The following is a 15,132-nucleotide window of genomic DNA, read 5'->3' as shown; positions in this document are numbered from 1 at the left end:
CACTACAAGTGGCGCGGCTAGCGCTGGTGATACAGAGGTTATCACTACCTCATGAACGAAGTTGAACAACCATGATTGTACATCTACAAATACAAAATTCCTGCGTTCTAAATATCCACAAGTCTTTCAAAGCGGCGAACGAATATCATGGCTCACCATCATCACGTTTGGCTTTGACCAACGTTAACCTGCCACAAAGGATGCCATCTCGCATACCTATTGCCCATGCGGGTTATAGCCTTCGTCTCCGCTTCTCCAAGGGGAAGCACTTCAAGCGACGCGAAAAACTCGCCGGGGTCGAATCGTTCCATGTTCACATGAGTCTGGCCATGGAACAATTTGATGTCTTGGGGGCTCCCAAAGACCGTCACATCGTTAATGAAAGAATCGGGGACGCAAAGTCCGGGTATCGGCTGGCCCATAGCCTCCCGTTTGCCTAGAATACCACGCAGCATCGGAGGAGTCAAGAATGGATACCCGACGGTAAGGTTCTTAAGATTCGGTAGACGGGGAAATGAAGTTGAATTGTTGGTATCTTCGACACCTAAAATAGGCGCGAGTGTGACGTCGGTATTGGAAAGATTGACTAGGGAGAGATTCTCGACGTATTCGAACGGATTAGAGACACTCGGCACACGAACGACACGATCCCGCAAGGGGTTAACTTCCGTCGACATCAATTCTTGTGAAACGAAGACAAGGTCCCGAAGGTGAAGGAATTCCTGGTGGGTTTCGGAACCTAGGCGTCTGAATAGCTCTACGACTGCCATGCCAGTTTCAAATTCAAAGATAAAAGATTTCACTTTAGGCATTATGATCGTGGTGAGGAAGTCGCGTAAAGCGTCTATGTCTGGAATATCTGTTCTGTTGAACGAGCCATACTTGAAGCACAGGAGATTTGGGAGGGTGACTCTTCGGCGGGGGCCTTCGGGCAGCCAGTTGTCGACTGAGAGGGTGGTAAGATGTATGAATGAGGGTAAGAGTGAGTAAATGTGTTGCGTCGACGTAAATTGGGAATGCCTGGTAGACGGTGGCAATGTCAAGGCGAGGGTACGAATGGATGAGAGATACGTCGACCCCTCCTCAGGTAAAATAGCGTTCAGCCTTAGAGAAGAGAGTTTAGGGGCGCCTCCGGCTAGCATGTTGAATCCCTCTACCCTGTGAATGTCAAAATACTCCGCCGCGCTCGGGCAATCAACACTGAGATGAACGAGAGAGGGAAGACAAGCTTCAGATAGCAATTGGAGAGTTTCTTTGAGCTGCAATGGGCAGCGGTAAATGAAAGAAAGGGATTCAACTCGGTGCAGGTGCGGGGCAATCAGGACCGACCAAATGCACCGCAACTCATCTGCGGACGTTTCAATGCGTGAAAGCAAATTGAGTTCGAGCAACGCCTCCGCAGAGCGGCTCAAGTACGCGTGTATCCTCTCGGGCTCGTCGAGAAAGACAGAGGCAGATTTCCAGAGATTCGCCGTGCCAAGGGCAATCGCGCGCCATTCTCTGGAAACATGAGAGACAAGTATCTCAAAGCGTACCTTCTCAGACTTCCACTTTGGGTCATACAACTGAAGGTGCTGACCCGTGAGGAAAATCTCAGAGACAATCTCCGTCGGTAGCAAATGTACAAGTGCTGAACGATTCTTGTATTCTGCAGCACGGCTTTGTGCACTGTACAACGCCCGCTGCAGCGACAAAGGGGCTTGATCTAGTAGCACACGACCATCCACCAACTGTCGAAAAACGGCCATCTCCTGCTGTCTTAACACGTCCTCCTGTGAGCGCAGAACTTCCTGCTGTTTCCGGTATACCTCCTCCTGACGCCTGGCTACCTCCTGCTGTTGTCGGAAGTATTCTTGCTGGCGCTTCATTTCTTCCTGTTGTTGTCGTAAGCCATCCTGGTCTCGACGTAGATCCTCCCACTGTTTCTGTAGGACTGCGATCTGGGAACGAGCCAGGGCCTCATCTGTTCGATAGTTGGCGACGAGGGTGACAATTTCGTGAATGCTGGATTCTGCGGAGCTGAGAGGGCCTTCCATCGACATGGCTTGCGCGAAAGCCAAAGCTCAGCGCGCGGAGAAAGGAGGGTAGAGCCAGGTAGAATGAGAAAGAGGGGTGTCCTGGGGTGTCTTTATATAACGGGCCGCGGTAGCGAAAATGACTCCGCATAAGTGAGGTGCGACTTAGAACTCAGCTCAAATCTCCGACATATCAGATTAGATTCTACAAAAAATCAAGGAGCATTCCAATGATCGCTAGGCCGCGCACTCTCCTGGAGTGACTCTATAGCCTTCCTCGTATTCGTCAATAACTTACCCTCCTCCTCCTCTATAACGCCGTCTATCTCCACTCTTTCACCGTATCCAATCTCCATACCCTTAGCAGCCCTCCTCACACCATCATCGCGTCTCCCAACGTCGCCTTCCTCCCTCTCCGCATCCCACCATACACCAGCACGTTCTCGCGCGTCTGGACTGCGCATAAGGGCTGCACGGGTATATTTGAGAAGGTGCAGTGCGGGAATGAGATGGTCAAGCGTTTGTATTGTTCCTTTGATTGACGCGGAAGTGGAAGCAGGCGTCGGATTAGGACTTGGTACCATGTTGGAAATGATTGGGAATAGGTCAATGAGTGGTATCCTGGGAAGGTGTAGGAGGAAGAGCAGAACAAGAAAGAGGATGTTACGGAGTAGAAGTAAGGTGTCGTGCCACTGTATTTGTTCATTAGTTGCATTTCAAATCTGGGACGGAGGTGGCTTGCCATTGTTATCCGTAAAAAGAATTTATCATCTGTTGGGGAAATCGCAACAGGGACTGTGAGGAGCCAATACGCTTCAGTGAGTCCTGCAAGAATGAGGGTGCCTATTCCGATAGAACGAAGGTGGGCGAGCGGTGTCGTTGGGAGCGTGAAGAGCTTCGAGAATGTTAACCGAAGCTTTCTAAACGGAAAAAAAAATAACCTACGCCGATGACTGCGACCTCACGAACGTATGAAAGCAGGGGACGCGGAAGTGCATAAAGCGCGTAATCACCAAAAGATTGGCAGTAGTCACAGGTAGCAAAGACGTCGTGTCCAAATCTAATAGCGCCCTCTCAGTAAAAAATGGAGATAATGGCTAGACCGTAATAACCCACCGAACATAGAGTCTCCTAACTTCCAACAACTTCAGCTTCGTCAAAACACGATCCATTTCGGGTGGCAACACCGTATCGCTCGTCCGCTGCAAAAGAATAGCCCGAATAGAGTCGGAAGGGGTGTTCAGCGGTAACTTGAGCTCAGTGAAAATATTTTGAGGCGAGTTGACCAGTAATGTGTGCATCGAGTAGAGCGTGTGTACTAGAAGGGCTAATGAGAGCAGCGATTGCAGTAGCCGTGGTTTCTTAAATATTTGGAAGAGCCACGGGGTAGAAAAGCATAGTGAGATGGAAAGAAAGACGGGGGTGCTAACGAGCCCCATGACGGTCGGCGAAGAGAAGTGCTCTCTTCATCACTGGCAGGCATGATCTCATGAAGAGAAGCGCTTTGAGACTCCGATTTAGGAGTCCGCGCGACGCGCCTTGCTTCAAACAAGCATCTGTAATGGTGTCCCAAGTCCCGAGTTATCCTTTGGCGCTCTTGGATCTAATGGAAGATGATTATGTATCCACCGGAAAGCCCCCTCTAGGAATCGCCACGCGTTTCGGCGTAGAATCGTCGATGCTCAACGTACCCGCACATAGAACACTGCAAGCCCTGCTCACCCACTCGCCATCCCCAAAAACTATCGCTAAAGAGTTTCTACGTGAACTTGGACAGTGTGGAAATTCACTTATAAAAACGTTGGGTGTGCTGCACCGATTTGGTTTTCGGTCCTCGCTCATCTTGTTGGACGTGTCCTAACTTAGCCGAGGAAGTGTATAGCGAGGTTTCCAGTTTGGCCGTAGATGATTGAGCAATTTTAGTCCTTCAGAGACTCCAGGAGCACGCTGGCGACCTCCCGACCCTTACGCAGCTGGGGAGTCATTACTTTACCCATCTGGTAATCGCATGTATGTGGGTCCTCTGCCGGAAGGGTAGCCCTGCGTTGACATTCTACTTTTTCAAGTTCGAAACCCCGGTGGACCAAAGACCCCTCAAGATAGTATTCCCTTCACTCCGAAACACAGGCACATCGAGGAGATCGAGGAATTGTCAGAACAAGCTAAGAGGAGTCAATCGGCTTTGAAGGATTTGGCAAGTTCGACCAGTCGACTCTTCTAAGGTCCATTGAGGTCATGCTCCGCGATGGCGACAACTGTCCGGTCACCGGGTTTTCCTTCTTCCCCCCCTCTTACGTGCCATCCCGCTGCGCTCATCTCATGCCGTTTTCTACACGCTCAAAGTAGTTCTATGTTATTTCTTGGATGATGCATTTCCTTATTCATATATTTCTCCAGCCACAAACATTTTCAGCAATTGAAACGTTTACAGACTTTGCGCTGGACGCTGAAACAATACAGAACTATCTAAACGATCCGCGCAATGCCCTGAACCTCGAGATTGGTGCTCACGAAATAATGAATAAGCACCTGGCATGGGGAATTGAAGCGATACTTTCTAATGATCAAGTAATTTTTTCGTTTTGCTTGCAATCTTGAATTCACATAGCACATAGTGGAAATACTATTATAGAATTGTTCGACCGGATCGGTTGTGCGCCACTATACGGCTGAAAGACGGTGATGAAATACACCTTGGGACAGGCATCGGTGGTCGCCAAATCGCACTCCCCGATCCGAGGATCTGCAACCTTCACCTAGCAGTCAGTCGAGTATCTTACGCCTGCGGAGCCTCTGAAATCTTTGATCAATTCATTAACGATGAAGACGATGAAGGATACGAACTCCCTGTCTATTTCGGTGCTCCATTTGTACCTGATGATGTATTGATGCGCAAGCTCGAGACATCATTAATTTGTTAATATAGGCTCCTTCCACGATCATGCTAGACAGTCGACGTGTCCACTGTTGGCCAGCTACATCTTCCAGACGTTGGATCATCCAAATATTCACTTCGATGACGGCTGCAGTCACATTTTGTGTCGTTGTGCAAAATCAGTTTCACGTCCGTCTTTCATTCCCATAACGTCAGTTTGGCACTCTCCAGATCGAATTTGGTTCAAGGACGCCGACTTTCACTATTCGTCAACATGCATTTTGCCATCGTGGGTCCCCCATGGTGAGTACATCATCCTGCAACACCCTTTCCTTTCTATATTCTCCCCTTCATGATGGACTTCAGTTGACTCATTCTAAACGAGGGCAATCAACCTCTTGTAGACACATCTTGAGCCACTGATCTCTTTGTCTTTATCAAACCAGAACCATATTACAAATCGCTAACCCTTCTTTTATTAGGCCCCTTTGTTTTTCGGAGTGAACGGTATCACGCTGGTGTTGGGTGAGGTTACCCACACCACGATGAAGACGAACTCATCCGTTCTTAAAAAGTGGCTTGCGCTGGACCTTCGAAGGTCCCTGTGGGGGTTGTGTGCACGTGCTGATTCGAAAACTCATGGGAAGCCTTGAATGATAATCCCTGCTTGTCTACCTCCCGACGCTGTCTATCCTGATCGACACCATTCCCCATTTGTTAGCTGCGGGCTCATGTGTGGCCATCCGAAATCCTCTCATGATACATGACCTTTACTCAAAGTTGAACATTGCCCGCCCTCCTGTCATGCAACGCCCTCCCACTTGTCGCTAGAGCTGGCCAAAGCTTTGGATAATTGCCCTCGCTGCGCTAGCTGCTTTGGTTCCACCAGGTGACTCGCAGAATGTGGTTTACCGTCTGTTTTCCTCAGCTGTTTCCTCTGAGTTGAGCTTGAATGACGGAAGGGCCTGGTCGTCGACGTTTATGGCAACTTGGGAAATTCGCTCCTCGCCTCCTCACTCACAGAGCCCGTCTTGCGTACGTTCACAGTTGGATTGATGAGCTCAGTGAAGTACCAAGCCCGCTATCTGTCGTCTCGCTCGCCAATCGCTCGCCGCGGCGGTGTGAAGGACTTCTGGGGTCTCGAGGAAACACGTGGTATCCGAGTCCTTAAGACCTTCCTCGAGAATGTCATCCGGAACCCCGCTGCGGCGGTATGCAGCCTCCTTTCGGCGCAATGGGGTCAAACATAGGAGATGGGGTAAACTAGTCAAGGTAGGAGTCATTGGCAGTGCGCAGTCGAAAATGATCGTTACCAATGCTATATAAACCTAACTCCCTCCACTTCCCTTAGTCTGAACTGGAACAGCAAACACAATGTCGATGCCAGCTGTTTTGGAGGGCGGTTGGATGGTGAGTGATATGTCACTGCTTACGTTGTTACCGTTGAACGTTAAACCCCTGCAAGTTAGACGACCCTAGTGATTGGGCCCGTTGGTTCGGTACCTTTAGATCCCGATGACCCTTCCACCAAGCGCCCTAAAGCCAACGACGACGACAGCATTGGCATCCCTCCCGCTGGTTGGATACCTGACTCCCTTGATAACCGCGACTACCTCTATGTCCCCCTTGCAAAAAACTTTTTGAAACCCCTGGTTGATCTACGCACCAGCCCATATTTTGGCCCCGTTTTCGACCAAGGCACGGTCGTCGGAAGCTGCACTGCCAATGCAATTGCTTCTGCTTTTGCCACGGTGCTCAAGAACACAAACAAGACGTTTATGACTCCTTCGTCCCCTCCCGACTCTTTATATGGTACAACGAACGGGAGACGCTATAAAGGGACCGGGTCAGGATAAACAGCGGAGCTCGCTTGCGCAATGGGTTAAAGAGCATTGCGGTCACCGGTGTGTGCTCTGAGGAGGACTGGCCATATGAGTCATGTGGCGTTTACGACGAGAGCACCGGCAAATTCGTCGATGGTGCGCGGGCCGCTACGAAGCCCCCTGCCTCGACCTACAGGAACGCTCTCAAACACGAGGCTATCCAGTATTTGAGGGTTGAGCATGATCTCAAGCTTTTGCGCGCCTGTCTCAATGAGGGGTACCCGTTTGTGTTTGGCCTCAAGCTTCACGCGTCTATGGAGGCGATTCCTGGGTCTGAGGATGAGTTTTTGCCGATCGGTCTTGCGGTCGTGGCGGTCGGGTACGATGACTCCAAGGGCCACTTTATAGTCCAACGTTCATGGGGTGCTAGGTGGCGCGATGATGTCAGGATCCCTTATGACTACCTTCTCCAGGAGCACGAGTGCAACGACTTTTGGACTATCCGTATCTTGACTTAATCTTGCAAGTCGTTAGCGGTAACTCCTCTTCAGTACCCTTCTTCAGATACTGGCGTGCATTCTAATGTGCATCACACAGAGTGGTGGAATTGCATGAGGCCATCGCCCCAACGTCCTCTAGGTATCCCTATGCCCTACATTCCGGTCTCACCATTGTTATACTTCTCTCTCCGACTTTGTTCTCCTACTTTACCCATATCCTGCAGTCACTTTCATTATCGATTACTTGGTGTAAATGTCGTCCCCCTTCTGCCGGTTATATCGATGGTTACAAATAACTCATAGCATTACCTCGGAAATTGCAAAATTGATCGCGCACCCAAACTAAACTCTGACCTTCCCCTCCAAAGATGTGGCGGACTTTTCCAAGTCTTTCTCAGGTCTGCGGGGATTTCGGTTTGGTCTGGTTTCCTCACAACACTCGGACAAACAGGTGACGAGGGCGCGCTGAAGAGCAATGACGACGACGTTATTGTCTGGAGTCATGTCTCGTCTTTCATACACTCTCGGGCGTAAAGGCCAGCTCAACTATCCAGGAATTACATTTGCCTCCAAGAAATGTGCAGAAAGTCTTCTGTTGAAGGATGCTGAGACACACCACTGCTTTTTCCGGACGGCTGGGCTACATAACCACCTGAGCCATCAGTAAGTCGCGTCTTATCGTGGAGAACTTCGATTGTAACAGCGTATTTTCAGTATTCTCGCAGCTTACGACTTGGGAGCGCCCGCTGGGCTTTTGCAAAAGATATACCATGACGAAGCTCGCATCCAACGACCCATCATTTGGGAAGAAAAGGACAAGGCGATATTAGTCACTGAAGATAACTGGGTCCAGCACCTCGGTAATCCAAGGTCATTCCTACTCATCTGGATTTCTGCCAAAATTCTAATTTGGATTGCAGTGCCTATGCTTCATTTGTCAAATTCTTTGCCGAACAGATCGAGGCCTTTGGCTCAACCGCAACTCTGGAACGATTTGTGTTTGATAGTGAGAAATCTGGAGCCCATATGCCGGCCCGTCTCATGAGCGGCGCGTGAGTTTCTGCCAGTTTTTTCGTTGATGAGGGTGCAAATAAGCCGATTGTAGACTTCATCCCCTAATCATTGTTGGGGTAAGTAAAATGCCGTTTCTCTTTATTCTTTTGTCTGAACGTTGCAATTTAGTATGGCGCAGAATTTGCAAACGATACAATTATCGCCACAGGCTAGTGACCGTGTCCTATCTGAGGATTTACCCCTTCAACCATTGGTTCAGGTCTTGCCCAAACTGCGGTACATAATCCTGTGGATTCTAGGCTCTTCAAGTTTCAGGATATCAAGGGCGCGACTTCAACGCCCAAGGGCACTGGGAGACAACCCGTCAAAGGGCTTTCCCTCCTCGAAATTCTACGACAAGTCTACGATTCAGACATTCTCCGTCCCGTCCTACCATATGATCCTGACGCTTTGATCAACGCTCGTCTGAAGGCCGCTCTAAACGGTGGTAGAGCAGAAGAAATAGTGCGCATCTGCTCCCAATACCAACTTTCCGAAACGGCCGGAGAAGACGAATTGAAAGCCAAGGTGGAAGAAGTCATGTGGGTCGCTACTCTCCTCATGGCTGGTACGGGAAAGGAAGGCAGGAAACCAAGGCTCGATTTCTTCCTCATGCATATCGTCACATCGTCCCTATTCCTCCTTCCCATTCTCAACACTTTGAAGAAGACGGTCCATAGGGCCGACATTCTTCGGTCATATATCGCCGTTCTTGTCCTTTTGCTGCTCTCTCGAGGACGCCCCAGGATTAATCCAGAGTTACTGATGTCGTATACGGATACGCCTCGCCCTCCCATACGTGCGGCGCCTAGCAAGTCGGCTCTAGGGAATCCACAAGTCGATGAAGATTATACCCCTTGGCCAGCGATGGTAGAAGATGTTTTATATGCTCCGGACTCTCATGTTGTTAAAACGCTGCGAACTTTACTCTTTGCTGCGCAACATTACGGTGATACTCCTCCAGGAGGTGCTATTGGCGCTTTTAGGCCGGGAGAAGAAGAGGTGATCGAAACGCATAATGGTACCTCAAAAATGGATGGCACAATTTTCAGTAGGGCTGCAGGCTTGGTTATGGATTCTATGGGTTGGGTAACTCATGGACAGCCAGCAGGGGAGTGGGATAGGAGCGCTTTGGGGTGGGATGCTGCATGGGATTCAGGTGATTGAGGCCTCATTGAGAATTGTATTTGTAGACGTGTAGATATATATCAACCAGAGGATTGATTGTTGCGATTGCGTTCTAAGAATGGGGAGAATGTTCTACGACCATATACTTTGCTCAAGCCCATGCTCGGTCCTCACGATTCCCCGCTTACTACACCTTGGCAAGCGAGTGTTGACCAAATACTCAAAGTGGTTGCATACCCATCCTTCTTCGTCTTTCATGCCAGCTACATAGGGCACGGCCACACTGAAGGTTAGTTTCCGAAGCTTTGAGAAAGACGGAAGGTTGAAAATCCTATCAAGTTCCTTCCAGTTGAGTTTCAGATCTAGAGAGTGTGTTTCCGACACGAGGAAACGGAGTTTGACCGCCACTAGGGATTCTGAGGACACTTTCGAAAGGAAGGGAGCAACCCAGTTGAGGTCGTGTGGTGACCAATCGCCGAACGCACACTCTTCCAGGATGCCGACGACGACGGTAACTTCATGTAGTTTGGTAAATTCACCCAAATCAAATTCCCTGTGCGTCGTATCTGAAGAAGTCATCAGATATTTGAAGGAGGGGACAAGCAAACAGAACATACTTCGATGCCCAGATATCTCCATGAAACCCACACGAAAAGCCTGTACATCACGCGCCTTGATCTTTCGCAGGAAGATTCGGACGCTCGTAGCGTGGTCCGTGTCGATGAACTCAATGGAAACCTTGCGCAACGTGCGGGCGCAGGGTTGATTAGTGAGCCACTGAGTCAGCGTGTTAGGTGGAGTATCAATCGCGAGTGTTGTCAACCTGCGCGAAAGCGTGAATCTGGCAGAAGGGGGCGCAGCGGTGTTGGAGTCCCATTGGCATTTACCGGCGGTGAGAGTCGTCAGGAAAGGGAAGGAGCAGAGGAATTCCACACATTGAGGAAAAGAAGAAAAGGCGCCCGCTTTTATCGTCAAGTGCGTGACGGATTGAAAACCTCGAAAGAAGGAGGCTGTGGTGGTGCTGTCGAGTCTGCTCCATCGCACTCCATGCAGCGTTAGGCTCGTAACGTGAGTGAGGTGCTTTTCTATGGTAGATAAAGCAGATGGTATCCAGTCACGTTCTTCAACGATACTTAGGAAAGAGAGATCTCTGATAGATGGCGCTATCTTTGAACATGGGGATTGCAGCAGATCAAGAAAGTCGGATATGTTCTTGTGATGCAGTTTGATGGGGTATACAAGGTGGTATCTGGCAGAAAAGACCCATCGACGCGATACAAGAGAGCAGGCCTTCAGAGCTTCCTTATCGTTGTGTAGATAGTCGATGATGACCTCAACGATTTCGATGGGAACATAAAATTGGACTAAGGCAAGGATGACTAGTGCTTAACGATCTAAACAAGATGTAGAATGGCTTACATTGCATAGAGACAAATATAATACGCTCTGGCTTGATATTATTGGGAATTCTTTCCAGCTGGTTCTGGTAGAGGCCGACAGCAGCACTGAACATAGAGTGTGGTGGGAATGAGCGGCAACTAACCGGCAATTCAACTGAAATAGTACGCGTTGGTCACGTCGATTTTTGGCCAAGCCCATCATGCGGAATGACAACGACGCTCCTTGCTCCTCTCAGCCCCCTCAATCTACCTGGAATTCAATAACTCCCTGGTCGCCTCAATTGAACCTCAGTGTCAGAGAAATAACCTCTGTATCAGCCACCTTCATCCTTTCGTCGGATTTGAATGGCGAATTTGATATTTCGTTGGCTTCAATCGGCTTCACCGCAGCTGCGGACGACGACGACGACGATGAAGACCAAGCATCTTCGAGCAGCAAGCCAGATTTCACTAGGAAAGGTCCTTCCATCATCACAGAGGCTCTCGCAAAAGGGCTCTCAGTGACCGTCAACGCCACGCCTTGGCAGCGAGTGTTTATTCGGATCGACGACAAGGTCGATGAGGCTGTAATCATTATATACGGACTCATGCCAGGGAGGCAATACGATATCGACCTCGCCGTCGTGCAGGCTGGTAAGCAGAGCACGCTCCGTCAGCAAGTGATTACTGAAGGCGAGTGATCATATCTGTTATCAACGCATCGATAGCTGAACAAAAGATATTCAAGACGATTCGGATCACGATACAGCAGATGTTCACACAGATCCTGACTCAATGGACCATTCAACATCGTCCTCGGATCCACCGCAATCCACGCCTTCCACCTCCCCAAGCCGTACAATCCCGAGCACACCGCCTCCGCTGACTGCAGCCGCGCCCCAGATCACGCTGGAGGACCGACTCAGCCAGCTCCGTCACGCGCTATCCCTCGCAGAGGCCGAACGCGAGAGCCTCGCGTCGTCGCTGAAAACAGCGAGACGGGATGCTCAAAAAGCCGATGCAGCTCTGCGGTCCGAAATGGACATCCTGAAGCGTGCATCGGAAAAAAATGCAGCCGGTGAGCACAGAGCGAAGCAAAAGATATTGGCGCTTCAGGAGGCCGTCAAACGCGCACAGGCTGCTACGCGGGAGACGGAGGAGATGGTAAGAGAGCTGGAAGAACAACTTCCTGAGCTGTTGAAGCAAAAATCCGCAAAGGAGGAGGAGTACGCAAAAGTGAAGGCAGAGGCTGATCTTGTGCGAAGGGAGAGAGATTGTGCGTCGGAGAAGGAAAAAAAGAGGTTGGAAGCAATGAGGGTTGAGCTGGCTGGGTTGAACAACAAGCTGGAGAGACTTAGTGGGAAGAGAGAAAAGCTCGAGGTTGGGACGATACCCGACCTGGAGGAGCAATTAAAGGAGGTTGAACGGGAGATCGAGGTCGAACGTTTGAGTGATCAAGTGGATTACTCGGCCTACGTTCTACCGCGACCGCGTCAACAAAGTCTAGGTGCAAGTTGTGGTCCAGGTCCCATAAGCCGACCATCACCAGCTCATATTCATCGACCTGACGGCAGTCATTCACCTAGTTCAACAACTGGTCTTGGGGGACACTGGAATATATCACCGCGACACCATAATCCGCGCTCCTCGTCCCTGCAACAACACACCCCGACGATCCTTGCAAACCCAATGCAACGTCGATCATCCCTTAAATCCACGACGACCCCGACAACACCTACATCGCCTTCGCCGACCGCGACTAGTACGGCAATTACATCAACGTTATCGAGCCGTGCAGCGTCGTTTGAACCCGGTAGACCTCTGAAGGGAACAACTACGGCTACAACCTCTGGGTTCTCAGTATCCCCGATACCGATACAGAGATCAACAGGGGCGGCTCAGAATAATAGCATCGGTTCGAAGACACAGCGGACTGGAATTCACTGAGAGGATTGTTAGTAGTAGAATTTAATGATTGTGCTCCTAATGTGTAGCAATTTAATTTATATCTAGTCGGTACTGACGAAGGCTTGAAGGTCAAAGGTTGAATTTACGACCACCTCTGATGATTTACACGTCCAACGTTCAACAGTCGTGCAATCCAAGTGGCTTGGGCTTGAAGCATACAAGCCTTTAAGTAGCCAGATGAATTTTCCCGATGTCGTGATGCTTATTGCTTCACCGTCATCACCTCCATCGGACCAATCTCAACAGTCGTCTCCCCTTTAACGACCTTTAGTTGGCTCCCATTCACCACTTCCATCGTCTTCGCCTTCATGAACCCAACAGTGTGCGGACTAGCGTTCGAGCGCCCCATGCTACTCTTATGCTCGACACACGTCTTGTAAATTCCTTCCAGCGTCGTCCAAGCACCTTGATAACCTAACCCGCCTTTCTCCGGGGACAACCTCGCCCGAGAATCATCGAATAGCATATGCACAGATGTTAAAGTGAACAATGACGGCTGGAAGGTGAGAAGATCGCCTTGGACTGGCGGTAACAGTTTTTGCGCGATTAGACGCGTCAATGACCAAGTGGAGGTGATTAGGGTATGGCGGATGATGTAATATCCTTCGATGAGATGGGCGAACATCAGCATACCGGTGGGAGATATAGAGGTAAAACGGCACTCCCCATCGCACAACGTGGAGAGGGCAGTATACACATCGCCGTAAGTGGGTATCGGACCTGGGTCGGAGATATAGAACGATTGACCACCAATATCTGGATTCCTTTGTCTCTGGCTGCCGGGAGACTGCAGTTCAATGAGGCGCTGTTCGTAGCAAAGATGGGCACAGGCGCAGTTTTCGACATACGAAAACGACTGCATGACATTCGGATTCCAAGTGGGGACTCCCCCTCTGCTGAGGTAGTAACCACACATAAAGTCCCCTCCAGGACCAAAGATGCCATTTCCAGGACGAATGCAGCCCGTCTTGAGCACCCTCCCATTTTCAGCGGTACCCGTAGGCAGCTTATCCGCCCCTCTGACAAGTTTTTCCGCCTCCCATTTCGAAGCAGCATAGTTCGAGAAAAAGTCCTCGTGCCGCTTGGGTATACACCTCTCATCGTCTTCTACAATTGGCTGTACAAAGTGTGTCGGCTCCGACTCCCAAGGCCATAGTAAAAGGCGGGTATCGCGCAGTCCGACTGAGCCAGAGGAGGTATATATGAGGGCGGTGGCACCAACCGAACGCGCTGCGTCGATGACGTTCTGCGTTCCAGCCACATTGACCCGAATCGAGCGGTCCAAGAACATGGCATGCCGCTCGTAGAACCGAATGTTCGCTGCAGTGTGGAATACGGTAATTTCTGGCTCGGTTTCGCCATCCCTAAGGAGGTGGCCGTCATCCCAGGGGGCGTTGAAACCAGCTCCGAGTGAAACGGGGTTTGCTACGTCGATCTTGATGAACTGGACACCTCGCGAAAGGGCTTCTTTGATAGCGTAGTTGTGGGGTGGGCTCAAGTCAAGCAGCCGTACGCGCTTATGATCCTCGCCGCGTTCCAAAAGTTGTTGCACGATCCATGAACCTAGGAAACCACCCTTCGTCGCGGTTTATTAATCATTCGAAAGCACAAAAGATTTACATCTAACTCACCCCTCCGACAATGATGTACCTGCGCCCCGTTTTCGGTGGTAGTTGATCCTTTATTGAGATAGGTTTTTCAGTGGCCAATCGAGCTGACATGGAGCGGACATTCTGAGGTGTGCATCGTTTTGAAAGAGAGGCGATAGACGAAGGGAGAGTCTTCAGACGGATGTCGTTAATGTATATATAAAATCCAAGAAGGAGAGGTAGCAGAATGGCTGCCCATGCCTGAACTTGTCCCATGCTTTCGGGCGTGATCAATTCATGGTTCACGTTCAACCTTTTATATCTTTAGATATCGACTTTCAATCCTTCGTTGTGCAACATAAAAAAGTTATTTTTGAACGTTGAAACCCGAGGTGGGCGCATCATGCTGGTTGATCCCAAGTTATTTCAGTTGAGTGAGCATGTTCCCTTCAAAAACTTATTCGACGTCCCTCCACTCAATTATACCCAATCCTTTGCCCTCGAAAATACTGGGCATTCTTCTGCGATGTTTGGAAAAAAGCCGTTCAAAAACGGTCGAGCAGTTGCATATCTACCTTGATCATTGGCATCAGTTCGGGCTCGGGCAACCAAACGGGGCCAGTATTCAGTCAGCGGAGGCACAATCCTAGGTTCAACCAAGAGTGAGAAACGTCGTCGGCGGCCGCGCTAGCACAGAAAGAGACGACGTCGTATATAGAAGCATCCAATTACAAGCCGTAGAGGTATAGAGATCTACGATAAGATGCGTGCACTTCAGAACCCTGGCAGAACCGAGGAAGTG

General features: G+C 50.0%; 8 protein-coding genes across 8 annotated transcripts; 4 read left to right on the top strand and 4 right to left on the bottom strand.

Annotated features, from left to right (window-relative positions):
- Positions 1–161: 161 nt before the first annotated feature.
- Positions 162–2,042, bottom strand: LACBIDRAFT_304423 (uncharacterized protein; the record flags this gene model as incomplete). The annotated part of the gene is made up of 1 exon (XM_001884725.1): positions 162–2,042. The coding sequence occupies one exon, from the start codon at positions 2,040–2,042 to the stop codon at positions 162–164; it is 1,881 nt and encodes a 626-aa protein (XP_001884760.1).
- A 188-nt stretch (positions 2,043–2,230) lies between these two features.
- LACBIDRAFT_304422 (uncharacterized protein) lies at positions 2,231–3,316 on the bottom strand (the record flags this gene model as incomplete). Its single annotated transcript, XM_001884724.1, has 4 exons — positions 2,231–2,707; positions 2,758–2,910; positions 2,961–3,075; positions 3,132–3,316. 4 exons carry the CDS (start codon positions 3,314–3,316, stop codon positions 2,231–2,233), a joined length of 930 nt encoding a protein of 309 aa, XP_001884759.1.
- Positions 3,317–6,264: 2,948 nt separating this feature from the next.
- Positions 6,265–6,746, top strand: LACBIDRAFT_304421 (uncharacterized protein; the record flags this gene model as incomplete). Its single annotated transcript, XM_001884804.1, has 2 exons — positions 6,265–6,300; positions 6,360–6,746. The coding sequence occupies 2 exons, from the start codon at positions 6,265–6,267 to the stop codon at positions 6,744–6,746; spliced, it is 423 nt and encodes a 140-aa protein (XP_001884839.1).
- Positions 6,747–7,027: 281 nt separating this feature from the next.
- Positions 7,028–7,231, top strand: LACBIDRAFT_304420 (uncharacterized protein; the record flags this gene model as incomplete). Its single annotated transcript, XM_001884803.1, has 1 exon — positions 7,028–7,231. One exon carries the CDS (start codon positions 7,028–7,030, stop codon positions 7,229–7,231), a length of 204 nt encoding a protein of 67 aa, XP_001884838.1.
- A 457-nt stretch (positions 7,232–7,688) lies between these two features.
- Positions 7,689–9,433, top strand: LACBIDRAFT_304419 (uncharacterized protein; the record flags this gene model as incomplete). The annotated part of the gene is made up of 6 exons (XM_001884802.1): positions 7,689–7,876; positions 7,928–8,083; positions 8,134–8,265; positions 8,319–8,343; positions 8,396–8,435; positions 8,487–9,433. The coding sequence occupies 6 exons, from the start codon at positions 7,689–7,691 to the stop codon at positions 9,431–9,433; spliced, it is 1,488 nt and encodes a 495-aa protein (XP_001884837.1).
- Positions 9,434–9,526: 93 nt separating this feature from the next.
- On the bottom strand, positions 9,527–10,907 carry LACBIDRAFT_304418 (uncharacterized protein; the record flags this gene model as incomplete). The annotated part of the gene is made up of 3 exons (XM_001884723.1): positions 9,527–9,960; positions 10,012–10,758; positions 10,814–10,907. The coding sequence occupies 3 exons, from the start codon at positions 10,905–10,907 to the stop codon at positions 9,527–9,529; spliced, it is 1,275 nt and encodes a 424-aa protein (XP_001884758.1).
- Positions 10,908–10,994: 87 nt separating this feature from the next.
- Positions 10,995–12,720, top strand: LACBIDRAFT_304417 (uncharacterized protein; the record flags this gene model as incomplete). Its single annotated transcript, XM_001884801.1, has 2 exons — positions 10,995–11,466; positions 11,522–12,720. 2 exons carry the CDS (start codon positions 10,995–10,997, stop codon positions 12,718–12,720), a joined length of 1,671 nt encoding a protein of 556 aa, XP_001884836.1.
- A 223-nt stretch (positions 12,721–12,943) lies between these two features.
- Positions 12,944–14,606, bottom strand: LACBIDRAFT_330527 (uncharacterized protein; the record flags this gene model as incomplete). Its single annotated transcript, XM_001884722.1, has 2 exons — positions 12,944–14,317; positions 14,373–14,606. 2 exons carry the CDS (start codon positions 14,604–14,606, stop codon positions 12,944–12,946), a joined length of 1,608 nt encoding a protein of 535 aa, XP_001884757.1.
- Positions 14,607–15,132: the final 526 nt, after the last annotated feature.

Source organism: Laccaria bicolor, genomic scaffold, assembly GCF_000143565.1.
Source record: "Laccaria bicolor S238N-H82 LACBIscaffold_27 genomic scaffold, whole genome shotgun sequence".
In the NCBI taxonomy this organism is placed as follows: Eukaryota; Fungi; Basidiomycota; class Agaricomycetes; order Agaricales; family Hydnangiaceae; genus Laccaria; species Laccaria bicolor.
Note: the sequence above shows the minus strand (reverse complement) of the source record. Positions and strands in the feature narration are given on the sequence as shown.